Source organism: Lingula anatina, chromosome 5 (assembly GCF_051362555.1).
Source record: "Lingula anatina isolate TDL-2025a chromosome 5, LinAna3.0, whole genome shotgun sequence".
Taxonomy (NCBI): Eukaryota; Metazoa; Brachiopoda; class Lingulata; order Lingulida; family Lingulidae; genus Lingula; species Lingula anatina.
In genome coordinates this window covers 8517132-8544599 of record NC_141771.1, presented here as the reverse complement: position 1 = coordinate 8544599, position 27468 = coordinate 8517132, and the positions used below count along the sequence as shown (strand labels likewise).

Genomic DNA, 27468 nt, shown 5'->3' with positions numbered 1-27468 from the left:
ATGAGCTTCTTAGTTGTAAGGAACCACTTATTACTGGATGCTTTGAGAACCTAACTGACATCGTTTCTGAAGGCCTTTCTCTTCAAATACAAGCTGAAACAACAGAGATAATCAATTAAAATGCTTTTGAATTAAGTTACACGTATTCGCTACCAGAGCCACAGATAGTCTTTTCATTAGATTTTCGCAGATGTTTCTTTGCATAATTTTCTGCACACCTCTGCCCGGTGTGTTGTTCCCAGAAAAAAAAATGTCCAGAATAAATGACATACTCAATCAGACGACATCTGATAGTGAATTCATGACAAGAAACAAGATTGTTTTTCTGTATCATGCTACAGAAGTCGCTCAAAGAAGATTTTTAGCTGCGTAAAGATACAAAAGATGAAGATATCCTAGACATGCCTGACAGACAAACAAAACAGCGGAGGTTATCAATTCCAACATCAGGTGTTGATTGAAGAAAATTACTGCTATTTAATCTGGGTGAATTGACAGTTACGAAAGCATACCTTGACAAGTAATTTCTATAATATAACTTTTACCAGATACAATTGAGTAATGGAATATGTGGTTTCCGACGGTTAAAGGGTTGTCTGTAGGGTTTGGTTAGGGTTTGGTTCTTGACAAAATCTGATAATTGTGTAGCTGGTATCAGATTCGAGCCGAATTGCGTGCTTAATATATTGTAAGTACAGCCAAATGTGCCTTGATAATTATAACGAGAAGTGATAATTCACTGTAACAAAACGGAAATGAGAAATGAAACGTGATAATGTGTTATTTATGTGTAAACAACTTTTTATTCACAAAGACGTTAACATACTTATTTCTAGCAGAATTTTACTCTGTCGCTAATTAATCAATGTTTATTGCTGTAAAAAATTCAAATAGCATAATTTAACTGACTTGAAGTGTAACCTTCCACATAACCAGGAAGGCTCCTTGAAGTGAGTGAGGCACTATTGGACTAGTCAAAATGAAATAAGCAAGCAAACAAGCAGTACCTTTGTAAATCCAGTAATGTACACAAACATTGTCCACAACTAGAACATCCCTCAACTAATGAGAACCCCAAGAGGATTCCAAAGGACCTTGTTGTAATATGAAGTAACAAATACAATATCACAAAACAATACAGTGCCAGCACGTTTTCTCAAAGAACACAGATGAGACAAACTCATACGGACATAACAATGAGGTATTCAAAAATATAAAGAAGACTTCGTAGGCATATCACATGTGGGTTTGACCCAGAGCAACAAAGAACTTTTCTGCATAAAATGAACACTTTTCTGTATAAAATGTTTTGTTGACATACTGTTTGATGGACTAGCACTCTGGAGAAACAAATTTTGATTGTGTTTTCAGATTCTCAGTTGAGAGACTCCTATCACTATCTTAACTATCTTATACCAGTCTCTTTAAAATATGTATACTAACAAGTTTCCTTATGTTTAACTGGCCATTAACTTTTCTTGCTATCATTCATCACTCACTTGATCTCACAATATATATATATTATTACATTTATATATTTAAACCTAAATCTCATTCAAAACAAATATTGCAATCATACACTATAGTCCTAATCAGTCACAATATCTGAAACCTAATATGCAACTTCGCTAGAGAAACATTTAATAATCAATTGGAATGTTTGATCAAGTGAATGCACATTTTAACAATAATTTCATCTAGGAAATTCTATCAATTACAACTACTACTACTGCCTTCATACTTTTGGGATTGAATTCAAATGATTCTGGATTTCATATAGTCAGAGCAGCTTAAGACAGGCATAAAGATGATATGTAATTTGAAAAGACAACTATGAAAATATTTAAGAATGCTATTATATAATGATCTGTATGAAATTTCCTAACAGAAAAAAATATATGTTAAAAGACATATAAATGTGATTCATGGATAATGTAAATTTATCTAGATATCAATGTGTGTGAGTGTGTGTGCGCGCGCATGCGCATATGTGAGTTATCGATGGTGCAGATAATCTCACATTTGATATGAAGCTGTTTTAATCAATTTCCAAATTTTTCAAACCAATCACATAGAATGTCATTCGGCTGCATAAGATAACAATCAAATTGCACATAAATACATAACTATGTGGAAGTATAAGAAATAGAGATGTGAACAGCAATTCATAAAATTTATAAAAAAATCACATCAAAAAAAGTTAGATATATTGCCAGACACTTCACCATCGTTGTCCCTAACTCTGAATCTATAAAAAAACACCACTAATAATTTTTTAAAAAAGATAAGTCAATTCAACTGGTAGCACCTGTACCCGAATATATAAAATCACAATCACCCACCACCACCCCTTTTAATGCTGATCATGCCAATTAAATCCCCCAGCCCTATTCCATTCCTCCCTCCTCTCCAGACTAACAGTAGTGGCATTGATAACAGGTGTGGTCACAAACTCCACAAAGCAGTAGTCCACCTCAATCTCATTTCGTGTCTGGCTACATGGAGCATATTCCAGCTCTAGGAGCACCAGTGTGTTAGTGGCGGGGTAGGGCCTGAGGGCCCCCTTGGGGACATAGAGAGTCAGCTGGGGGCCTGCACTGGGCCAGTACCGCCCCAGGTTAAACCCATTGACATAGGCCTGGCCCTGAAAGAAAAAAAGTTTCATCATGAGAATGCGTCAAGACAGCAATGAGATTGCTAACTGGCAGTCTGAGAGACTTATTAGTCCGAAGGCACTCTCTGCCAGAAGCCCTTCTATTTGTATTACCAGTCACAATTAAATTTGTTGAAGGAAGGACCTTCAACTGATTTTGTAACAGCTACACATAAAAGGGCCTCTGTTGCAGAGTAAAGTGACAGGAGATTGGCTTGACTATACAACTGAAGTTATTTCACTTACTTTAAACCAGCCATCAGTCCTGAGGTATGTATCCTGTGGGAACCCAGTTTTGTTGGGCATCTGGATCTGGCCCACAAATAAGGAAGGAGTAATGTACTGGCTGACACCAGAATACTTGGGAGGAGAACTGATAATAAATAAATAAATAAACAAATAAATAAATAAATAAATAAATAAAGATCACTACAATCACAATTACATCTTTATCATATTTAACCATTATAGAATCCCAATCTCCTCTCATTAAAAAAACTTTCTAATCTTTTTAATGACTAGGAATTTGCAGAGTAAACAAAGTTTTGCTACAGTACTTAGTCTATAAGACTAGTAACTTTCATAATATGGAAATGTTCAAGTTTCATAATTCAAAGAAAGTTCAATGAAAATTAAAAGATGAGGTGTAACTGTCACTGAATTACTTAAAATTGACACTTTTTCTACTCCAACAATAAACAATCCCTATCACTATCAATCAAAAGTTTTGACAACCTTGAGATAGATCAACGGAAAGATTTCTATGCACTACCTTTGTTTGGACTGGACTGCTGAGTCCAGGTTATTAAGCACCTTTTCTGACACATTCAGTGGATATATAAACCAATCTTTCAGGATGAGTCCATTTATAGTAACATTAGCAATCAGACCCTGAAATTGAACATGAACAACTGTTATATTGGTTTAAATTCAACAACCTGTACACATTATCAAACCAAAAAATACATACTGAACTTCTGAATCAATCACTTTCATTTGAATTTTCAAATGAACAAAATGAGATTTCACTGTATAGTGCAACTTATATTGAAATCTGCAGGATTAATGTCATGTAGTTTCTAACAATATCTGGATTAAAAATAGTTTCGTGTAACTTAAACATGTTATTGAATAACATCAATAAGATAAAAATTTTCTTAAACCCAATTAAATAGTACAAATTCAAAATACTGTAAAACTTTGAAAATTGCCAATACTTACAAACTCTCTAATTTGTTACCTCAGAGTAATTTTTGTATTACAATGTTCCTTAAATTGCTGAGTTTTTTTTTTTTTTTTTTTTTTTGGGGGGGGGGGTAATCTCACTTTGGTAACTTATTGTTACTGTTAATGTCCAGCTGTTCCCAAATAAAGTAAAAATTTACAGATTTCCCTCCAAATTCTATGGTTTTAATCCTCCATCTTGTACCTTGGTGTTATTGTTGATGCCTGACCCATAGTTAATCCTCCCCTGGTTTTCCACCAGGATGTCCAGATACTGGCCAGTCAGGGCTGTGATGGTCAGTTTAGTCTGGCTGGACTCCCTGATGACCACACCTTGAGGTACCTGGGACATTAAACTGTCATTATTATTACCTTCATATCATATATCTAATAAGAACACTTATAAAAGCAATATTTGTACTTATGTTGTACCTAGTCACTGTGTTTTAGAAAAAGTTTAAGAATAGCTGATATATATACGACCTTGGTCTCAAGAATATTTGTTTTCTGAATAAAATGCTGATTAGGTTTGATGTGGTATTGTTTAGTCTGAAGCTGTACTAAAACAAGCGGTTTTGAAATAAAGATTAGTAAAAAATAAATCCCCCTTTTTTCACTATATTATTATGCACAGACACAGATGTGTCTGTACATATTGCCATCACCTGCGTCTGTCGTCGCCGTCGCCGTCCCTGTCGCCGTCCCTGTCGCCGTCGCCGTCGCCGTGCACTTTCATCGTTAACACAATAAGTGGAAGACAGTTTTACTTTTTGGCTTTATATTTACAGAGCTGATGAATATTCATAAAACGCAGGTCAAGTTCGAAAATCAGCATGTTTGGGCAATTATTGTAGTATTTATGCTGTGTTTTCACTTTTTAGCATATATGCAACACTGTTAACACATTTCAAGGAAAACCGATAGGCCTGTTGTCATGAAACTCACAGGAGTAATTAATCTTACTAAAACGCAGATCAAGTTCGAAAATCGGCATGATCGGGCCACTATTTTAGTAGTTATGCTGTTTTTTTCACTTTTCAGCATATGTGCAACACTGTTAACACATTTCAAGGAAAACTGATAGACCTGTTGTCATGAAACTCACAGGAGTAATCAATCTTACTAAAACGTAGGTCAAGTTCGAAAATCAGCATAATCGGGCCATTATTTTATAAGTTATGCTGTTTTTAAACATTTCCTCAGATTCAATTCTTAGGCATGTTAACAGTCTCATTATTTAACTAATAAGATTCGTAAAAGTGTTTGTTTGACATTTCCTGCATCTTTACAACATTGTTAGTTAATTATGTAAAAATGATGGTAAACTTGTTATCATGTATTGTATAATAGTGTTTCAAAAATGGAAATAAACTCATATCATTGCAGTTTGTCAGATTCATTCATTCACTATGTTCAGAAACTCAGAATGGAGGAAATTGGACATTAAACACTGTTCTATTGATATTTTTCCCATCTCATCAATTTTCTTAGTTGATCATATATAAATAGCAGTAAATTGTTAATTTTGTTATATGTTAAAAAAGTGTTAAAAATGGAAAAAAACACATTTCAGGACAGTGCTGTCTTGTCTACATTTTGGCATTTTCAAGGTGTGACTTTGAAGTTCCTTTGGCCTAAAGACCTTTGCTAGGAACATTTTCTGAATATCCATGATACTAATATTTTATTATTAAAAATTGATGGTAATTATCCTGTTAAACATTATGTAATAGTGCATCAAAATTTGAAGACACCCCTATTTTGGACACTGCTCCCATGATGACCATTTAAGGAAAACCATGTCACTTTCTGTTCTCAAACTTACAGGAAGAAACATGGGACTTAAATAAAGCTTCAGTGGGCAATGCAGACTATTTGGTAAATTTTTTTGGCAGTTAATCAGTTTTTTGTGAAAATTTAATTTTTCACATATTGGCATTTTCAAGGTGTGACTTAGAACCTCCACGAGCTTGAAGACCCATGCTAATCACATTTTCTGGAAATCCACGATACGGATCTTTTATTATTAAAAACTGATGGTCATTATGCTGTTAAGCATTATGTAATATTGCATTAAAATAGAAGAAAAAACAATTTTGGGTGCTGCTGCCATGATGACCATTATGGGAAAACCATGTTACTTATGATTGTCAAACTTTCAAAAAAGAAACAAAGGACTAAAATGCAGCCTGAGTTGGAAAAGCAGTCTAATTGGCTTCTTTTTCTGGAAGTTATACATTTTAGTGAAATATTCATTTTTATCATGTTGGTATATTCATTGTGGGACTCGAAGCTCCCATGGACATGAAGCCAAATGGTAATCAAATTTTCTACATGTCCATGCTATTTATAGTCAATAGTCAAAAATTGGTGATAATTATTCTGTAATTTATTATGTAGTGTTACATCAAAATTGACAAAAATCTTTTTGCACTGCTACTACAAACATTATGAAAAGAAAACTGTGTTACTTATTATTATTTTCAACTTACAAGTATGATTTGTAGGATTGGCATGCAGTTCAAATTAGAAAGCCAGCTCAAATGGGTTATCATTTATTATTGAATTTAAGCAGTTTTATGTGAAATTTTCATTTTTCTCATTCTGGCATTTTCAAAGTGTGAACTTAAACTCCCATGGGCCTGAAGCCTTACGCTTGTTACACATTTCACTTACATTGGTATTACCTGTTGAGCATAATTAAAATTTGATGTTGAATTTGCAGTTAAGCATAATGTACTTTTGCATCAGAATTGACAGTAGCCTGTTTTGTGCATTGTTATTGTCTGCTTTTTGTCTGTACATTTGACAGCTTTGCTGCCTTGTCTCTTTATGATTTTTTTCAATATAGTTCTCATCTCTTCTTTACAATAATCATACAGAAAACTTGAAAATCATTAATAACTTACACTGTTAATCAAAACATATCCCCTGTCTCGTACTGCAGAGACATCCAGCACTGCATTGTGCCAGTCTAACTTCACCACATGACGATAGTATATGAAACCATAGTTCTGGAAAAGAACCATGTTTGTTTGTAAAATATAAAACAATAGTTCTGATATAGTACCATCATTACTCTTAAACAACCACAGTAAGTTGCAGGGCTCAACATAATAGGTATCCCGCTAACCCAGGACCACTGAAAACCAATCTTAGGCCAGTGAATTACAGGGGTTACTGTCATGAAAGGCAAATACAATCTAATGCACAAAGTAACTCAAAGACTTGTAATATTTACCAGACTTGACTGGCCTGAAGGCCATTGGAGAAAAAAGAGAAAAAAAAAGTAAGTGTCAAGCCCCAAGTTGTTGAATTAGAAACTAATATCTTAGGACATAGCTATGATAAAATCACTCGGCAGTGTTACTTAAATTAAATCATCTAAGAATTAAAGAACACCAATTAGTTATCAAAGAGGTGATGAGTAACCCACCTGGTAGACTTGTTCCATGGTAAGAGGGTACCTAGTGACAAAAGGGCCATGGTGGGTCAGCTTGTCCAATAGATTAGGAACAGTGGACATCTGAAAACAGAAGTTACAGAAGCACAAAACTTGAATAAACAAAAGAAAAAATTGACAGGTTTCTCCAATTTAAAAGATACTTTTGAAGATAAAATTCCATGTAAGAAATGCACTGACATTTTACAACCTGTCTGTCATTGTCATAGACATAAATGGTAACTGTAGACTATTTAAACTGATATTTTATTAGACTTTTCTGGCTTCAATTATTATGGCAATTTCTGGTCTTACCAGCATCATGTTCACTCTTCCATAGGCATACTTAGGTGTGTTAGGGGGGATGGGGACTTGGGGTACCTTCATATGCTGTAACATACGAGTTAGACCTTATATCCAGCAATGGATAGGAAAATTTGTTCATTTTCTTGTCAAAAATAAATAAATAAATAAATAAATAAATAAATAAATAAAATGTTGTCACTTTGTACACATTTCTATTTATATGTTAAGGTGTCACCACAAATGTAAAACAAATTAAAAAATACTCAGTAGACTTAAACCTACACTTTTAACCCTACTTAAGATAAACAGTAACCATTCCTAATTCTGTTTGTTTCTTTAATAAACATTCTGACAATTGTAATGGTATTGCCGTTTTATAAATGCAAGTATATTAGTAGCAAAACAATATTGCTTTGAAATGCTTTACTCAAAGCTTCACCACACTGCTTTTACAAGAAGTGAAATGCTGACTAACACAAACAATCAAGTCAGTAAATTAAATGCTCTATTTCTGGTCTAAATAAGACAGAATGGGGGACATGGCAAAGTATAGACTACCTTAGCAATAACAGCCCTGATGTCCATGTATTTCTCTGTAATGTCACCTGCCTCAGTCAGAGGGGAATCATAGTCATAACTTGTAGGTACTGGGGAAAAGCTTGGGTAATTTACACCTGAAAAATGAATGATAAAGCACTATCTTGACTATTTTCTTTAAAATGTGTTTTCTGTTATTATGTATATTGGGTTAAATATATTAACTCTAACTTTTAAGCATGTCACCTAATATGGAAGTCAGTCAACCTTGACAACTATGTAAGCATTCTATATTAAAGACTAGAAAAGCACTCCAAGAGCACAGACCTCCGCCAAGGCAGCGATTTTTGGTTATTATTGATTATTGATTGATTATTGATCCGGATCACCACCAAAAACTAATCACTTCTAAAAACTAATCACTTAACCCATTTCCGACCTACCCTGAAAATTTCATCAAAATTGGTCCATAACTTTTCGAGTTATGTTGATGACAAACAGACAGACAGACAGACAGACAAACAGGGGTGGAAACAACCTTCTTGGTGGAGGTAATTATGTAAATCAAAAGGCTTACCATTCATAAAACCAAAGTTTGTGCCACCTTCATACATGTACCTGGACAAAAACACAAGACTTTACTAGTCTGTTGTAATCATACTCATTTGAAAATTCATACTGGTTAAGTCAGATAATTATTATCAGTATATTTGGGTAATTTTCTCATTTTGTTTGTTAAGTAAAAACATCAGTTAAACTTATTTCATAATTATGACTTGGTTTATGGAGGTATGAGATGAGAGAACCAAAACTAAATAAATACATCAATATTTAAAAAATAATAATAAAAACAAAGGAGAACAACACCGCCCCATCTCTATACTTCCTTAATTTTGGATCTTTCTGTACCAAAACCCACATTCTAAACAAAGAAAATTACCGTATCCCTATAACATTCCACCCCTATGTAGGTCCTACTTACATGTTCACGTTGGCCCCATACCCCAGCAAGTCATCCAGATACTGGGTCACTGTGGCAGAGGGAGTGTGTGAGTGTGGGGAACCCCAGTGGTCCAGCCAGCCTGTGTAGTACTCGGAATTCACCTGGAAAAAAGTACAGATTGAAGAGCATATATCTAGTATAGAGTGAACAGCAGTGTGGCTAGCCCTAGGTATCCATCTGGCCAGTATGTTTCTCTGAATTTACCTGGAAAACACAGATTGTGAATGAAAAATGCCTGTAGCAGAGGGTGTCTATCAATGTTGATAGCCCTAGCCATCATCCTACTAAATCGTTAAATGTTCAGAAATTACATAAAAAAGTGAATTGTGAATAAAAACATACCTGAAAACAGAAGTAACTGTAATAGTAGCACAAATAATCATTTGATAAACTTTTAAAAGGAGTTATTTCCTGTAACAGTTCCCTTTTTACAATTAAATAGTGCCAAAGGGGAAGATTAAAAAAAAATCCATGAGAAAAGAAGATATATTACATTCATATTACTAAAGTGAATAGTTATCAGTTGGTTAAGTAAATATTTCACATTTAAACACACGGTGGTGGCAGGTATATGTGAGTGCGGAGGGTCCTTATAATGAAACAAAATGGTGTAGTACCTTAAATTCCCCTGCATTACTTAAAATCAATATTTAACCTTATGTTAGGGGAAGTTAAAATACAGGTGGTACGTGTAGTATTTGTAAATTAACTCACCAAAGGTCCTTTCGGTTCCCACTTTCGCATGGGTGCAAACACATTGGAAACATTAAACCCTGGGTAAAATAAAACAATTAAAACATGCAACTAAGACTGGTTAAAGATTTGAATATCACTCAACAATTTTTTAAGAATAATGATTTTTCTTGAAAAAACACTTAAAGTACTTTTTAACTAATGCACAATGCTTCTGGTAATTTAAGCTTATTATAATCTGTTGCATTCAACAGCAGAATACTTTTTTCTAATTGAGTAGCTATCTCATTCTTACACTGAATTTCGTATGTGCTTTATCTTAAATATACACTGTGTCTGATTAAAATACAGGACACTTAGTTTCTTTAAAATCACTCAAAAGGTTTATATAATTAAATGTGAATTCCTTAAGTTTTTTTAACTAATAATTTTAATAATCTGTCAGAAAAAAATCTGAATCTTTTTTATAAGATAAATAAAAATGCTCTGTAAAACAGTATGGTTAAATTTGAAAATCCACATACTGAGATAAAAATATGTATAATTTGATCTAATCATAAGAACCATTGAATTCATCATTTAGTTTCCAAGAATCAATTAATAAACCTTAATTCACCTGGTCCAAAGTCCACAGTGGAATAGAGACTCTCCAAAGTTCCACACTTGAGATAACCCTCACCATCTCCATCCGTTGTGAATAGCACCACATCATTCCCAAGATACTTGAGCACTTTTTCACGCAAATATCTCAGGTAGTCGTAATCACAGGCAAAATAGCTGCCATATTCATTCTCAACCTAATTGTGAAGGTTCACGCTGTTAATAATAGATGGCATTATTGGCAAAAATTATAGCACTTATAAGAGGTCATATGGACATCTCCAGGCCACATGTGACTGTAAACTGATTTATAGGACTACTATCATAATTTGCTACTATACTAGTAACTTATTTTTAGTGACACAAAATTATGTCTCTTTTGCATAACATGCTGCTGTATATGACCAAAACAAGTATTTACAATTAAATTGCTGGTCATGATTATGCACAGTTTATTTGAACCAAATTTATGCTATGTCATGTCTTTTAACATCAGTCACCAAGCAAAACCCATGACATTGCTTTAATCAAGAATGTATTACTACTAGAATTACCACTGTGGGATTTAAACATTAAAGGCCTGAACTTAAACGGACATCCTTATGACCAAGTTGTTTGGTATTAAAGAAATAAATAAATAAATAAATAAAATTTATTTAATACTGATCTAACTTTATGCTGGTGTGAACACGGCCTCAGTGTCACATGACCCACCTGCACCATGATGATTGGTCCACCATTAGCATACAGCAGTGGTTTAATTCTGGGCAATAAAACACTCAGCCACTGGTCAACAGGAGCTATAAAACCTGGGTATTGTAAAGATAAGTAATATTTAATGTCAAGAATGGTGAAGCCTGCAACATTTGGCTGAAAATCAATTAACATTTTAGTTTAAAGTTTAAGGCACTGCCATTTTATTATTTAATACACGAACAGTTTAATTCATTTGTTCTTTAACTCATTCAAAGTACTTCCACTATACATCATACATGCATTTAAAAATAAAAAAAAATACTTTTAATTGTGCTATGAAAAATGTATGAGAAAGCAAAAAGGCAAGATGAATAAATATACTCTAAAATCAGCATTATTTGGTGGCACTCTTTATACACCTTATTCCAGCAACTCACTAGAGTAATCTGCTTACCAGGGTCACTACTTCTTGTTATAATGGAGGCATTCTTCCTGATGATCCATGCTGGAAAACCACCCTGACAAATTTGAAAATGAAATACACAATTTCAAGAAACAGTCAGCACTTCAGCACTGATTTATCGAACCAATGAAATAGTCATTGTTAGAGTTGAGAACAGATGACTTAATCAACATGAAGTTGTAACTTGATGTATATACTACCAACAAAAGGTCAATGGAGGGACTAAACAGAATCCATATATAAAATTGTTTGTTTCTCTGTGAGAAATGTGTAAATGTGTTAGGTAAGTATATTTTACTATTCTATAAGAATGCAGCTTGCATAAATTCCTCCTTAACACAAGGTCCAACCCTCAGTTTGGTGACATCACTTCTTTGGTAGACTTTTCCAGTTAAATCAAATACAAATTCCTTATTCAACATAAAACAAATGCCCTAAAACCAAACAAGATTGCAGTTTAAATCTCATAAAAAACCAGCTTGTATCATAGACATACTCACGTATTCCCATTCCCCGCACACATAAGGTCCAAGCCTGAGTATTACTGCCAGACCCACATCATTGGCCAGCTTGAGGAAGTGCTCTATGTCATTCTGACCAGTGAAGTCAAACACACCAGGTTCCTGGTTATGTGTGTTCCAGGTGACATAGCTGAAAAATTATTTTTAAAAAATATTTAAAACCACTGAGTGCATCTGCCATTAAAAGAATAAAATTAATAGAATATGCTATTTATTTTAGCAAGTGACCAAAGTTTATGAATACATACTATAAGAAATACTAGTACCGTGAAGTTAATTATTTGTCACATTGATCAACTTATGAACTTGTTTATGGCCTAACTTTCTTAATAAATGCAACAAGAATCTCCTTCATACCATTTTAACAAAATTTACAACCATAATGCATGTAGTTATCTTTGCATAAGAGGCTTAGAGATATCACATGAATTGCTCTTAACTAGATTTCATGCTGCTGCATTTTCAGCTGCAGTTGTTAAATTCTAGTTTTATCAAAATTTTATCAAAAAATGGGGTAACAATAGAGAGAGAGACAGACAGACAGAGAGAGAGAGAGAGAAAAGAAAGCAGGTGCTATGGTCAACACAATCAATGACCAAGAAAAATCTAAATAAATAAATGAATGAATGAATAAATAAATAAAGTACAGTTATATTATATTCTTACGTCTGAATGGCATTAAGTCCCCCTGCATACATCTTCTGTAGTCTGTCCTGCCAGTAGTAGTAAGGCACACGGCTATAGTGAATACTGCCTGATACGTATTGAAATGGCTGTCCATCCTTGAGGAATGTGTTCTTGTCATAGTCTATGGTAAAACTTCTTGCTGCAGCTACCTGGTGTCAAAAGGATACATACCAATAGGTGAATGGGTTTATGAATTGATAACTGCATGAAGTAAAAAAAAAAAACATTAAAATTACGTTTATAAACATGCTTTACAGCTTGCATCTACATGTACAGTACTGGTATGTTAAGCCAAGGAGTTATAACTCCTTGGTTAAGCAAACAGAGTTTCTTGCTACTGTCATGACTCAAGCATTTCTGGGCATCAACCATTTGGAGAGAACTGAAACTCAACCATACAGACGGCTAAAAGTTGGAGAATGAAAATACCGGTAATAATCATAATAATAATGTAAATAAACAAACAAATACTAGTCTTAACTAGGTAGATCACAATCCGCTAGGGGCGCTACAGTCGTAACTGTCCACGGGCAGTGAAGTGTAAAACTGAAGTCGGCCTGCTGACAGTTCGCCTATGGAACCCCTTTTTTAAATCTCTCTTTTAGCGCCGCGTAAAAAAACTAATACAAGCCATTAACTAAATAAGTTGTAAATCAAAGAGTAAAATCCGGTCACGTGATTTTCCCATGTTGCATTCTTTGACAAGTTTCGGTTCTGCTTGTTTTAAGCTTTGCCTCTACAAAATGATAAAAAATTTCAGGTAAGTGCTGGTATCATCTTTTTGAAATTTATATCCAGCAAAGTTTATGAAATTTGCTATATTATGTAGAAAAATCATGAAATTTGAAGGTTGCGAAGTATAGTTAATTTAATCCGCAATATTACATGATGTGAAAATTACCACAGGGAAATAGCTTTGCCCTGATTAGTCACAGGCTATGTGAGCCAGACAATAGGCTGAGCACACAAAAGACACACAGGGTGCTCTGCTGCGCCTGAGTGATCACTGCTGGTCAGTGGGCACAGGTTTTGAGCTGAGAAGTGTGGACACTTTTGGTGGATTTTTGCAGTTAAAAAACTTCAATATCTTTGTTGCTTGTAGGAATATTTAAAAAATTCCAAATGATTTCATCCGGTTTTTGCATTACCTTTCAGATGATATAAGTATTTTAATTTTCTGATCAGTTTGAAAATTTTTCTGATATACCTATCTTAACTAGGAACGCCTTCAACCTTACTCGAGACCAAATATGCCCACTCTTCATTATTTTTCCGGGACAGATAATCGTAGCTTATGACAGCGGATGCCAACAGCTATGTACAACGTTTAATTGGGAATAATGCAAGCATCCTACACAACTGTCACTGTCCTAGTGTCAGTGCCCGCTCGGTGCTTCGTTCATAAGCAAGTCCTTCGATGCTCTGTTTTTTTGCATTCAGAGTGCAATTGGCCCCAGGCAAGGAATAAAAAATTAATAAGCTATCCAAAATATTAAGTTATGGTATGGAATAATACTCACACCCTGCTGCATTGAAAATGTTAATATTAAAACGTAAAGAAATCCGACAAGTTGAAAACACGAACCTAGCGCCGCCATTTTGAACTACACAGTCATGTGATGTCTGGCTAATCACGTGATATTTTACACCTCTTTGATAAAGAATTTGATTTCATCAAAATTTAGACGTTAACTAATAAAAATAATCGAATCAATGGAGTATAATTTGAGTAAAAACGAGTAAACCATCTGAAATAGCAAACGAAAAGGTTAATAGTATGCAGACATGACGTCATTTTTCCCAGCATGCCCCACTTTAGAGTAAATATGGAAGTCAGTGGTTCACAGTAGACCTTATAACTGTGGATTATTGTAGATTTTACTCAGGACTTTGAGTGAAAACCACTGCTTCCATTAACACAAGGCAAGCAAAGCTCTTCTCTTGCCATCTGAAGGATACTTTACCGGTACAATACTACAGGAGGAATACCGAAAAAGGAAACATTTTACCGGTCGGATATTTGCGATGACGGAGAGCAGATTCAAGTGATCGAAAACCAGCGCTGACAGCATTTTAATAATTCACATATCATTTCATAATTTATTTATTTTTTGCCAAGGACTGCTAAAATGGCAGACGAGTGCAACATCAAGGTTATATGCCGTATTCGGCCCTTGAATGAGATAGAAGAGAGGGCTGGGAGCAAATTCATCGCAAAATTTCCGTCTGATGACTCGGTCACGTTGGGCGTAAGTATCTCTCTTTCTCATCATACATAAGTACGCGTTTATAATAATGCGCAATCGATACTGTTCCCTAGAGAATCTGACTGAGATGTTATGAACAAATGGGCATTGGTAATCACTGCAGAAATGATTCAGAAAGTAATGTTTATGCTGTTGGCAGGACACATTTTCCATAGATCAACTTTTATTTGTGGCAGCTTTACATCAGACAGTTGTCTTTTTTCCCCTTTTCATAATTAAGTTACATAGAATGATACATATCTACTGGCAGATTTTTTCTATCATAAAATTAGTTTGCGTTTGTACAGCTTTCAAAATTGGTGAAATTTATTATCTTGTGACTTACATTTCAGCATTTGCATTGTAATAATATGTGTAATAAATGATATTTTATCGGATTGATTTTGAATTAGACTTCAGCATTCGATATATTTTGAGCTGTTGACAAATATTTTTCATAATGTTAATCCAATAACAAGACATCAGTAGAATGTAGCCAAATGCTGAGCATCTTCCAATTTGATGAAAAAATCTAAAATTAAACTTAAAGACTATTTTTCACAAAATTTCTCTGCAGACTGGTTAATTTTTTATTTTTGTAAAATTATCCAGCATTTTGTCAAAATAATTTTTCTCACCAGAATGATCCAAATGTATCTTTACTCAACTTTTTAATTAATTTGAGATACCACTGCCTAGGGCAGCTGCATTTTCATGATGGCCATGTTTTCATTTTAGGGCAAGTTGTTTATGTTTGATAAGGTGTTAAAACCAAATATTACACAAGAGTCTGTGTATGAGGTAGCAGCAAAGCCCATTGTTGCTGGTAAGTATTTAGTTTGTTTTAAATTTTTAGTATTTGTGAAAGTGTTTTTCGTATTTTTTTTCTTGAAAATCTGGTTATTCTCAGATTTACTTACAGCTGTATTTATATCCATGCATATGCACTAACATAAACATACTCGTTCAATACGCCAATTTATTAAATAACATTAAGTTATTTATCTGACATTACAAAAAGACAATTGTAAAAACCAACTAAAAAGGAATATATTAGATTTATCTGCAGCAACAGACTTGAATCATAAGTGGGATCATTTAACTGGTCCCTTAAACCAGTCTCCTATTCAACTGAGAGAATTGTAGATGACTGTTCAGAATATAAGGGGGGGGGGGGGGAGGCTTGCCTAGTGGAACTTAAAATCAGAGGTACAGACTTAATAACACTGACATAGCATCAAGTAGACTTTGTTGAATGTAGTTCATTTTCCTATTCAAAAAAGAAAGAGGAAAGATTATTGATCATTAACCTTCCTTGCTTCATGCATAAATCTCAACATTGGGGATAGGCTTAATGAAGTTTATGTTGAGTTATTTGACCTTGTGTTCATCATTGAGGTCAGCAGCCAGAAATTTTTTGGCACTTCACTGGTGATCTCTGATGACTAAGCTGTATCAGACATATTGTCTTGTGCGTTTCAGGTTTGTTGGCAATTAGGTTATACCTGAATAAACCTGTCTGGATTTTGATTGATGAGGCCTACGGAAATGGTTATTTGAAAGAGTGGATTATTTTGTTTATGGAGTTTTTAAATAAGTTAACTACAAATCATGTACTAGTACCAGTGTCATATATTATACAAGTGCTTAAGATAAACATTTCTCTTTTTTTAGTTAAAAAGGATTTCATAGTAAACAGTACACTGTGTTTAACTTGATCTAGTTTCAAGCTAATAGTATTAGGTCTTTGCATATCAAGTTTTAACTTCAGCCTAAAGTGGCCCAACTGCCAAAACCCATAGGTACAACAAAGGCATCTTTAAAGCAGAAGTAGTTACAAGTAAATCAATCAGACCATTAACTTTATATTAAAACTGCTTTCAGGGTTAAAGTTGAATCAGATATGAACAGCCTCTTAGTCTGTTTAAATGATAACTGTAAAAGCTATTTCATGTCCTATTCTGTAGTGCAGAAATGGTAGTTTGATCATCTGGAGACTGGAGACCTTTACTCATTGGGGTACTAGACTTTTTATCTGTTGTGGAAAATTTGCTGGCTTGACTAATACTATGGTAGTGGAAGTATGAAAATAAATAATTCTTTTTGGTTACAATCATTAGACATTACGTTCATTTGACTCAAAGATAAAAAAATAGGTGCTTAACTGCTTTAACAGTTGGATGTGCTTGAATTCTTCTTGTCAGTGGACAGGCTTACTAGTAACTCAACCAGGTTCAGAGAGTATAGCCTCATCTCATTCTTTGCTCTGTGTATAGCCAGTGAATAATGCCTAGTCACTCTGGATAAGTTATGTTGATTTTGTTGAAATCACTGTTGTACTTTTTTATGCAGGACAATGTTGTTTTATCTTTCCTTTTTGACCAAATCATAATAAAATCAGTATTGTGAAGTGTATTAAATAGCTTGTCTTGTTTTTGTCAGTTAATACCAAGTATTTTAAGGTTTTAACCTACAGTTCTAAGCATCGATGAGTAATGGTCCGATACCCTCTCCTGGCTTATTCCTGGTGATTCTAAGTAAGTACTAGTAAACAGCTGTGATGACATGATGTGCAATATGGGTCTGTGGACTTTACCAGTGGACCAATTAGCACTGAGAGGAGAACTCTTTAAGTGAGCATAAAGAAAACAGTATTGATCATGTTAATGAGATGATCATGATGGACTTTTTCTTTACTAGCACTAGTATATATAATATTTGATTGGCATCAATGTGATCTCTTATACAGTTAACTAAGGTAATCAGGTTCTTAAGAAAAAGGGAACCTAATGACAGATGTTTTTGTATGTGGTGCCTCAACACTGAGAAAAGACCCATTTCCCCCTCAGTAATGAGGAAAGTTGTGGTTCACTGCATTACGGACAGTGTCATTTGTTATGTCACAAAATGACATAAATTGGTAGTCCACTACAATAGCAGTTATCACATCAGAGGAAGTGCTGTAGGGTATAGGTGTCTTGGTTCTGATGCATTCCCCAGGGCTCCCTCTAAGACTGGAAATACCAGGAATAAAAGTGTACTTTTCAAAATGGAAATTCTGGAAAATATTTGACTTTTGATTGAGAAATTGTTGGTTGATGAAGATCAGCTTGCACAACCCTGGGTAGCTTCAGTTGTAATATTTCTTACAAAATTAAGGCCTGTAAGGCAAGTTACACTGATAGCAAACTTACCCAGGCAGAAAAATTTAAATAAAAATTTGCAGTGATTTAGCAATTTGGTGTGTGCACAGATGTGAGTTTTCTCAGAATATTGTAGAGAGAAGGAGGGAATTCAGTTTTCCTCTTTTTCTCAGGTATGCAAACAGCATGCATCTATAATACCTCATAAATCATCCACCTTTTCCCATTTTACAAAACATCCTGTCACAAATCAGGATGTAAAGGACATACATTATGATGGTTAAAATTGCAGTTGGGATCCCCCCCCCCCCCCCCCAAACCTAATTTCCTATCTCTAAGACTTATGAAAAAAAAAAATCTAAGGCAATACCCAGTTAGGAGATGGATGGGGAAAAAACCCATTTACTGAGTAAACCCCAAACCACATGCAGCAGACAAATAATAGCAAGAGAGCAGGAGAAAGATCAGGAAAAAATCAATGCTGCAACTGGTTAGTGAATAGATACAAAACCTGGGTCTCTCTGTGCTTGCGCTTCTTAGCTGTGCATTCAGAATGGACTGTAAACCAGCCTTGTATTTCTATTGTCAGTATGCTTCTGAGAGGCTGGTTTCCAGTTCGCTCTGAGGCTCGGGTGTGAAGACAATGGTCACATGAAGACACTCAGGCCTCCATTGGAAAGTTGTTGCTCCTTGAGGCACTGAGAGTCCATTGATGATAGCCTTGCATGATCTCATTTCAGTAGAGACTTTTTCCAACTCTAACTTGAAATTTGCTCGAGACATGGCTGCTATATTTTCTTGAGTATGTCTGTTTTGATGACTTTCAAAGCCTTGCAGCATTTTGTTCCCTTTTCCTTGAGGTTTAGCATAAGATTACTATTAAAAGGGATTCATATATCATCTGTTGTATCTCCTTGTTTTCTATTGTTTAAAAGTAGAGTTCAAAAGAGAATCCAGGCTTGACCTTTAATCATCTGATATTCATTTTGAAGTTATGATGGCTAATGCATAATTTATTTGGTAAACGAAAAGAGATAAGTCCGATAATCACCCCCCTCGGCTCCCTCCCTTACCCAGAGATAGTGAAATCCTGGATTTGACTGGCACCTTAATCTTGTTGACCTTGATCACACTGCAGAACTAATATCAGTCACGGCATGTTACCCCCTACTAGTATCCACCTATATATCATACTCTGTGAAAGCTTTGTGGATAGTATGGGGCAGGTATCTCTTCTCATATCAAATACCACATAAGTAGCATATCCCAGTACTAGTATAACTGAGAACATGTAGCACAGATTATATATATATATATATATATATATATATATATATATATATATATATATATATATATATATATATATATATATATATACACAAGTTTGTGTCAGACTGTCTTGTGGAATTTTCACCAGATGCCAAAACAATTTTACTGTAGCTGTAAATAGTATTTTGTTTGGTTCAAAGAAAGGTTTGGATATTTTATTGGAATTTGTGATTTTATTACTAGTAGTCATTTGGTGTAAAATAAATTAACGCCAATAAAAGTGTCAAAGATTTACATTCTCTATGCCCAAGCTATACTTATACCTAGATGTATAACTGAATGCACTAATATCATTATATGCTGACTGTCCAGGTACACAAGTGCCTGTGCATAGGCCAAATAATTGTGAGCTAACAGAATGTCTATGATACAGGTATACTACATATATCCAGCAGATACCTGCAAGGTGCTGTATGTGTCTGTGCTGGCAGATGGTATGTGGTAAATATAGACATAGGTGAAGAAATGAGCCATGTTCAAGCTATTTATTATTTACTGGAGTGGGCAGGGGTGCTGTGTTGATTTTGTGGAGATAGTTATAAATCGTGTAGATAAGAAGAACATATTTTGAAATGCTAAGAAATCTGTTAACTTATTAAAAGATATTGGGTTTGCAGACTGTTACTGTAACACTGAATGTGCCCAGATTTTTGTTTCCGTTTTAGAGCAGTCACATTAATAAATAATAAGAATAAAGATGACTAACCGATAAATCCACTTTTTCTGTGTGCATAAAAAGTGGATTTTCAAACATCGCACACCAAAAAACAATTTGTTTTTGTTTTAAAGAACACCTCCAATCTGCCTGCATAGGTAGCTTAAAACACCAAAAACATACATACACAATGTAGAATGAATACAAATGTTTACATGGTATTGCTTATTCTGTTATTATTATTATTATTGAATCATTTATATTTTAGATGTTCTTGGTGGTTACAATGGAACAATATTTGCCTATGGACAGACATCTAGTGGCAAGACACACACTATGGAGGTAAGAAATAATATGTGGATAGAAGTACTATTTACGTATGGTTGAAATATATATATCTGAAAGAAATAAGTAATACACAGAGATGATAATGACATTAATTTGATGGCATATGTACTGTAATGGACTGGTCTTTCTACCAACATACTGGTTTGTCTTTGAACAAATTGACCAGGCCATACTTAAATGTGTGTCTCTTGTTTAGATCTCCTTTTAGTAAAAAGTAAGAAAAAAGAAAAGAACTGACTTAATTAACGTGGTGTTTTCCTCTGTTTTCAGGGTGTGCTTGGGGACACCACAAAACAGGGCATCATTCCAAGAATTATCTCTGACATTTTCCAGTACATCTATCAGATGGATGAAAACTTAGAATTTCATATCAAGGTAAAAAAAAAAAAGAAGAAAGAAAGACATATGAAATTGCTGATAGCAGAAAATTCTGCTTTTCTAAAATATTATCAGTGACATACCTAGCTTTTCAGGCAGAAGGGTGAAGAAATATTTTGGAGATTTCAGCAATTTTGCCTTTACCTAAAACACTTTGGCATTTGCTCCCAGTACCTTAGATATATGTTACTGTTTGTCCTTATAAGAACTGCCTATAGCTTCTTTCAGTGCCTATATCCTTTTGGTTTGTTGATTTTCTTCTGCAATTTTGCCTTGATTTTCGTCATTTTTGAAAAGGAAAAATTGACACCGAGTAATGCCTTAAGTAATATTAGGTGGCCATATGTGTCATAGTTGTTTCCTTCAGGTTGTACAAGAGTGCAGACCGCCTTGCCTTGAAACATATTTCTGGTGCATATATATATAGTACATACAGAGGTGTTATGTAGAGTTGGCACTGATGTATACTGCCGAGAGCCATGCTGTCAACTAAAATGATTTAGGAAGAGAAATAATATTTTAGCTATATCTGATTATGATATAATTGGATAACCAGATTGTTTTTTATGGGAGATGGCTTTCAAATTAAAACACACACATACACACACACACACACACACACACACACACACACTACTTGCACAAGTAGTGAGGTTTGAATTGAAATAGTTTTGACATATAGGACACTATATCCTGGTGTGTGGAATATAAACTGAGCCAGATTGATAAAAATTGTAAGTTCTATTCCAAACTGCAGAACAAGTACTCCTTTGAACCTAATGGACTGTTGAGGTGATTTGATCACTCCAGATTACCCCTGACTGATGGTCAAAACAAGAAGATTAAAGCAGCTGGGGCTAAGATGAAATGGTGCAAATAGTGCAGACAAATTTTTTTCCCCTGGCTTCCACACGGTCTGTCGTCTGTGTAGTTTTACACCCCCTCACCCGTGGGATAGGTTTGACCCGTAGATTACGAACAAAGGGAAAGAGCAAATGCCTTCCTGAACCAAAAGTAAATGTGTTTTTGGAGAACTTGACTGACTGCTTTTCCAGTTGACTCTTCACACCTTGCATGAAAAAAAATAATAATAACCGCAATAAAGAGAAAAGGTTTTTGACGTATATGCCAAACCCTTTGTATTGAAAGAAAAGAACAAAAGGTGTTTACTTTTGTATATTTTTACAAGGTGAGGGAGGCAAGGAGTGTATTAAAACCTGTTTAGGTGGGTGTGAAGTTTACTAAGGTTGACTGAACCTGCCCCACAATGGTTTTTAGTACGACTTGTTGAACTGCTAAATAAAATGGGACTTCAAAAGTTTTAACACCACTTTTTTTTTGGTAGAGAAAAAATATAGGGGCATTATATCATTTTTTTTTTTTTTTTTTTTTTTTTTTTTTTTTTGTACTTATTTGGGTGGGGAAGCAAGTCTTCAATTTAAAGACAAAAACAGATTGTAGTTTTCCTTTTCTTTTCTGGGATAGGTGTGATTTATGGAAACTAAATGGTAAACACTTGAATCATGTTTTGATTTTAACTAACTGATGTCTCCTATTTTCCTGAGCTCAACAAGGATTTTTAAATACTTTTTTGAATTTATCGTTCTTTTGTTTTTTGGATCATACCCATTAGGTTGATTTTTTTCTTCTGGTGCATTTAAACTTCTTAGAAAAAAAAAGTTGACACACAGACAGCCATCACATTAAGACCACTCCAACAATTAATTTGTTGAAAGCATAAATTTGGAATTTTTCCTAATGTTGGGATAGATACCAAATGTAAAGTGAAAAATGAAAATCTAAGGGAATGTTGTTTAGTGCAGAGTCATTGGTAAATGTCCAACTTCACTCCCAGCCCCACCCTTCAAAAAAAAAAAAAATGAATTTTTTTTTACAAGTTGATGTACATCAAAAAAAAAAGAACTTCAGGCAAGGCATCAAATGAAGCAGGACATGGCTTTACCTCTATATAACATGATTTGCTGTGGGCCTATCTGGATGGGTGGCTGCTACTGCCAGCAAAGGTTAATTGCCTTGGGATAGCCTTCCACTCAAAAACACATTAACTTGGCCACAGTGGTCATTTACCAGGTCATTTAGCCTAAATGGCCATCTGACCAACAATATTATATTCAAAGTGCTATCTGGTTGCCTTGTGCTTGTATTGATGAGGACACATTTTACCAGATGAATTGAAGAGTCAAACAATAGCTTGTACTTGCCTGTGCTTTTTACAAGCACATATGCATGTGCACGTACTGTGCTGTTTTCCAATTAAATTATGTGGCAGTAAACCACTGTACTAGTAAATATAAGTACCTGTTCCTACTTGAAGCATTTTAAATGTTCATGTCAAATGGCAAGCATTGCATTGAATTTTACCCCTATAATATATGTAAACCATTATGCTTGAACAAAATAGATGATCAAATGAATCTTCTTGTTTACATTGTGCTACATGGAATATTCAGCATAAAATCAACTGGAGAAATTCTCAACAAATCCACTGCAGCCATTTCTTTCCTACATCCACTGGCACGTAATCAATATTGATAATGAGGTTTTCTTAAAACTAGTCAGATGTGCTTTATGGTAATAAGCAAGTCACACTTCACTTACTGCGGGGTATATATATATATAGTGTGATAGTGTACAGTCAGAGTCAGAGAACTAAACCAGATAGCCCTAGTACAGTTCTAATGTAACTGTAAATAAGAGATAGGGGAAAGTATATTGATTTTTACAATGTATGACTGGGAATGTGGAATGCCAGGAGGGGATGGTGTTTTCTATCATGTTTAACCTTATCTTTTATGTAAGCTTGTTTTGGTTTAGCCTGGAGATGGATGTGTTATCTGTTTGATTTGACTGGTTAAAACCAGAGAGGAGCAGGAGATTGTATCAGAATGTGGTGGTTTTTGTTATTGATTTGAATGTGCCAAGTTTAATAAGTGAACACTTCATTAGTATTTTAAAACATTCATAAATTTAAAGAAAAAAGGAACAAAAAGACAATCCATGTAAATTCAAGATCCTGCCTATGGGATTTTCATATGGGAAAGCTATGTTATAAATAAAAGTTTTGAAGGCAAGAATTTGAATTATCAAAATGCCCTTATATTCATTTTTTATTTGATAAATATTATGAAAACAACATATTCAAAATTGGGCACAAAGGAAAGGATCCAAAAACATTACCCAAAAATTGTTCCATGTATTGGCTTTTAACTCTAGTAAACACAAACTTAAACTTGAACACTCTAAAAGAAACATGATGTGTATGAACAAACTTGGTGACAGTTTCAACCTGAAGACATAATGTGATGTTCTGACCCAAATCAATACATGGGCAGTTAAACAACCTTGGAATTATATGGGCTGGTGGATGGAAAAAATACACTTGTTTGTTTGCTTGAAATTTACTAGATGTATTAGAGAAATGACAACATGATTATAGGGGTCTTTGCTTGAATGATACAGAATGGTGGTTTGGGGGAATGGGGGGGGGGGGGGGTAGGGCGGGAAAGAGATTTCAGTGATTTGTTATGTCTTCAAATGTGTTACAAATGGCATCTTATACTTATCATAACAATAGAACATTCTTGCATAAGAGACATTTTATTGACCATTACTTTTGTTCTAAATGAATACAGCCATAATTTAATAGTTAAAGCTAAGAGAACACATTGATTCTGCATTACTGGAGGTATACTGTGTTGCAACTGCTCAAAGACTTTTGCCTTTAGTATATAACATGTGTTTTGGCATCTTCCAGATATTTATAGATGGAATTACCAAGTTATGTCTAGACTGCTGTTAGGTTAGTTGAGTTATATCATGTGGCTGGAAAAAAATGATTTTTTTTTTTTCAAAAAAAAAAAGAACATAAAAAACGTTTTATTTCTAACCCTTTTTTTTCCCAGAATTCTTTAATTTTTGCCTGAAAGTCTTCAGAGAAAAGGCCTACATAAGAGCATTTGTTAAAGTTGTCTATATGCAAATTCTTTACATAGCTGCCTGTACCAGTTGGTAGTCAAACAATGTTCATTGTTGGAAACTAGCTGCTATCAGCAGATATGAATAACCCTTCCAGATCATCTCGGTGAAAACAGAGAGAAAATCAATACCATGTCTGCCATTCTTTGGATAGGACTAAGTAGAAGTGCTGTGCAGGAATGGCAGACTCTGATCGCTATATATGAGTCACCACAGTAGTCTCGACTGACAGCTGGATGCCATCTTGGATAATGCAATAAGAGAGCATACCAAGAGCTTTGGACTGCTTAAAATGCCCGATTTAATACCAGAAGATTGTTAATTGAAATAAAATTCCTTTTATTTATTTATTTATTTATTTATTATTTATTTATTTTTTTTTTTTGGTCGTACAAGATATTTAGTTGAATCTATAGTTTGATATGATTAAAGATATAAAAATAATACATTAAAGTCACTAAGACGGAAGATTATTTTAAAAATAGTGAACACCTTTTGTCTAAATATGTCAGTTTTTTGGCTGAGCACTTATTAATATGCATCTTGGGCAGAAACCTGAAAAGGGTCTGTCAATAATTATCCCCAAAGTATCAACCAAAATGATGAGAGTGCTGAGTAAATATTCAGTGTCACATCTGATTCATTGTTCACTTTTTTAGTTTCCATAATAAATATCTCATTTATTTAGTAGGACCATGAAGTTCAGGAGTATTATAGTGCCGATAGATCACCTGTTTGTAATTGATTGCTGGCCAAAGGATAAAATGATATTGAAAAGAAATAGTTGTTTTTTTTTTCTTGCGACATCTTTTCCTCAGTGTTGTGATGTATGATCATTATGCACTGCCGTTTATGGAAGATCATTCATAATCATAACAGCAATCAATTTGTTGAGCACTATGACAACATTGTGGTTTTTATGCCATTACTAGAGTATGGTTAACACATATATTCATATAAATACATGAGTCCCTAGTGGATGTCACTCTGCAAATTGACATCACATTAACGAGTATGTGAGCCTGGTATTAATTCACTTTTAAAAAGTCATATTTGTATAGCAGATATGTATTAATTTAGTTTATTTAGCAGTTTTGAGAAATCCCAGGTTATGTCAAAGTAGCTGAAATGTGGTTATAAACTGGTTGATGCCTTTTCTTTCACATTTGAATCTGCCTTACAGATGTTCCGTGATGTTCTTTTAGTCCCAGTGATAATTGAATTAACCTAGGGAATATTGTGTATCGATTTTTCCCTTCTGTGAATTCTAAGAGCTGCATCAGGATTTGGGATCTGTTATGCTTTGAAAATAAAAGGAAATGAAGATTGGAGATATCTGTTATATGTTTGATTAGGAATAAAATTTATCATTTTGTAAAAAAAAAAATGTTTGGATATTTTTTTTTCTACAAGTTACAAAATACAGCAATATGAGATGAAAAAAAGGAAAAAAACAGACTAAGTATTATTCCCTCACTGACAAGCATTTTTAAAAAATGTGGTTTTGATTTCATTATTAAACATGCTTTTATCTAAGCATATATCAGGTAATTGATATATATATATATGTTATATTTTCTGCCCCTTATCAGTACTGTTAACAGTGTTGTCAGTTGTCCATTGTTATCATATATCACATCTATTAAACTTGAAAACTTTGCCTGGGAGTGCACTTGTCTACTTTTTGTGTTAGCTAAATGAGTAAATCACCAACAAATGATACATTAGCAATACAAGTTCAGATGATTTCCTGTATCTTTAGTCAACTGTGTAAAATTATTGTTATTGGGTGAAAATTTGCCAATATGAACATAAGTTATCAATATATTGTATAATATTCTCATTTTTGAAGATGATTAGCCCACATGCAGGCACGCACGCACACACACACTCTCACACACAGTTCATGAGATGTTTTATAAACTTTCACTTGCAATTTGTCTTCTTTTTCAGGTTTCCTACTTTGAAATCTACATGGACAAGATTAGGGATTTGCTAGATAGTAAGTCTGACACATGGCCTGCAAATTGTTTTCACCCCATGTTGTTTGAATGTGGTTGATTTAGTTAGTTTGCCAACTGAATTACACCAACAGCAGCTGATGTTATTTTTTCTCATCCCCCCCCCCCCCCCCCCCCCCCCCCCCCCGATATTTGATTGAACAGATCATTGCTGAACTTTATTTTATGATCACTGCTGTTCTTGGTGTTTTTTGATAATCTGAATACACCCAGTACATCTTGGTCTTATGCACATATTCAAGAGATTCCTTAATTTCATGGTATATTTGTTCTAACTCTATCACTTCCTACATTTTAAAGGTATGGACTTGTGGGACTTTATTCTGAATTCATGAATGCCTCATTTTATTCAGAGGGACTTGTAGTGCAGTAAACTCGGACAATGTTTTACACTCCAGTCTCTCTGAAAGAAATGAGAGATGTATTTACAATTATGTCCATGCCTTTTTATCAAGGGTCAAGTAGGAAAGTGAGAAGTTAGTAGATTGAAATACAAAAAAAATAATATGTGGAATAAGTGGAAA

The 27468-nt window shown here is 34.3% G+C and overlaps 2 protein-coding genes across 8 annotated transcripts in view; one reads left to right on the top strand and one right to left on the bottom strand.

Moving 5' to 3' along the window:
- Positions 1–778: 778 nt before the first annotated feature.
- On the bottom strand, positions 779–14522 carry LOC106167554 (beta-galactosidase). Of its 2 annotated transcripts, none has more exons than XM_087014014.1 (17): positions 14411–14522; positions 12805–12974; positions 12118–12268; positions 11609–11672; positions 11173–11267; positions 10475–10655; positions 9880–9938; positions 9145–9266; positions 8740–8780; positions 8184–8299; positions 7635–7709; positions 7314–7403; positions 6787–6891; positions 4083–4220; positions 3426–3544; positions 2900–3026; positions 779–2644 (listed from the first exon to the last, which is right to left on the bottom strand). In XM_087014014.1, exons 2-17 carry the CDS (start codon positions 12834–12836, stop codon positions 2354–2356), a joined length of 1806 nt encoding a protein of 601 aa, XP_086870140.1. In that variant the 5' UTR covers positions 12837–12974; positions 14411–14522; the 3' UTR covers positions 779–2353. The 2 variants fall into 2 exon arrangements, with proteins under 2 accessions (XP_086870140.1, XP_013401807.2); XM_013546353.2 differs by having other exon boundaries at positions 14346–14491.
- A 100-nt stretch (positions 14523–14622) lies between these two features.
- Positions 14623–27468, top strand: part of LOC106167552 (kinesin heavy chain) — a 37427-nt gene continuing 24581 nt past the window's right edge. For 3 of the 6 annotated variants that reach the window (XM_087014010.1, XM_087014011.1, XM_087014009.1), the window contains exons 1-5: positions 14623–15074; positions 15810–15897; positions 20470–20543; positions 20820–20924; positions 26877–26925. In XM_087014010.1, the coding sequence (XP_086870136.1) occupies positions 14955–15074; positions 15810–15897; positions 20470–20543; positions 20820–20924; positions 26877–26925 (436 nt within the window). In that variant the 5' untranslated portion in view covers positions 14623–14954. The remainder of the gene's footprint in view (positions 15075–15809; positions 15898–20469; positions 20544–20819; positions 20925–26876; positions 26926–27468) is intronic. The other 3 variants (XM_087014012.1, XM_013546349.3, XM_087014013.1) reach the window with 1 other exon arrangement.

Bases quoted from the DNA above. Each gene is read 5' to 3' on its own strand.
- LOC106167554 (XM_013546353.2), bottom strand. From the start codon at position 14,423: ATGGCGGCGCTAGGTTCGTGTTTTCAACTTGTCGGATTTCTTTACGTT. The intron at 10,656-11,172 runs GTGGGTCATGTG...CTTCACAATTAG, and splicing joins GACCAATCATCATGGTGCAG to GTTGAGAATGAATATGGCAG. The intron at 6,892-7,313 runs GTGGGTTACTCA...GTTCTTTTCCAG, and splicing joins CCATGGAACAAGTCTACCAG to AACTATGGTTTCATATACTA.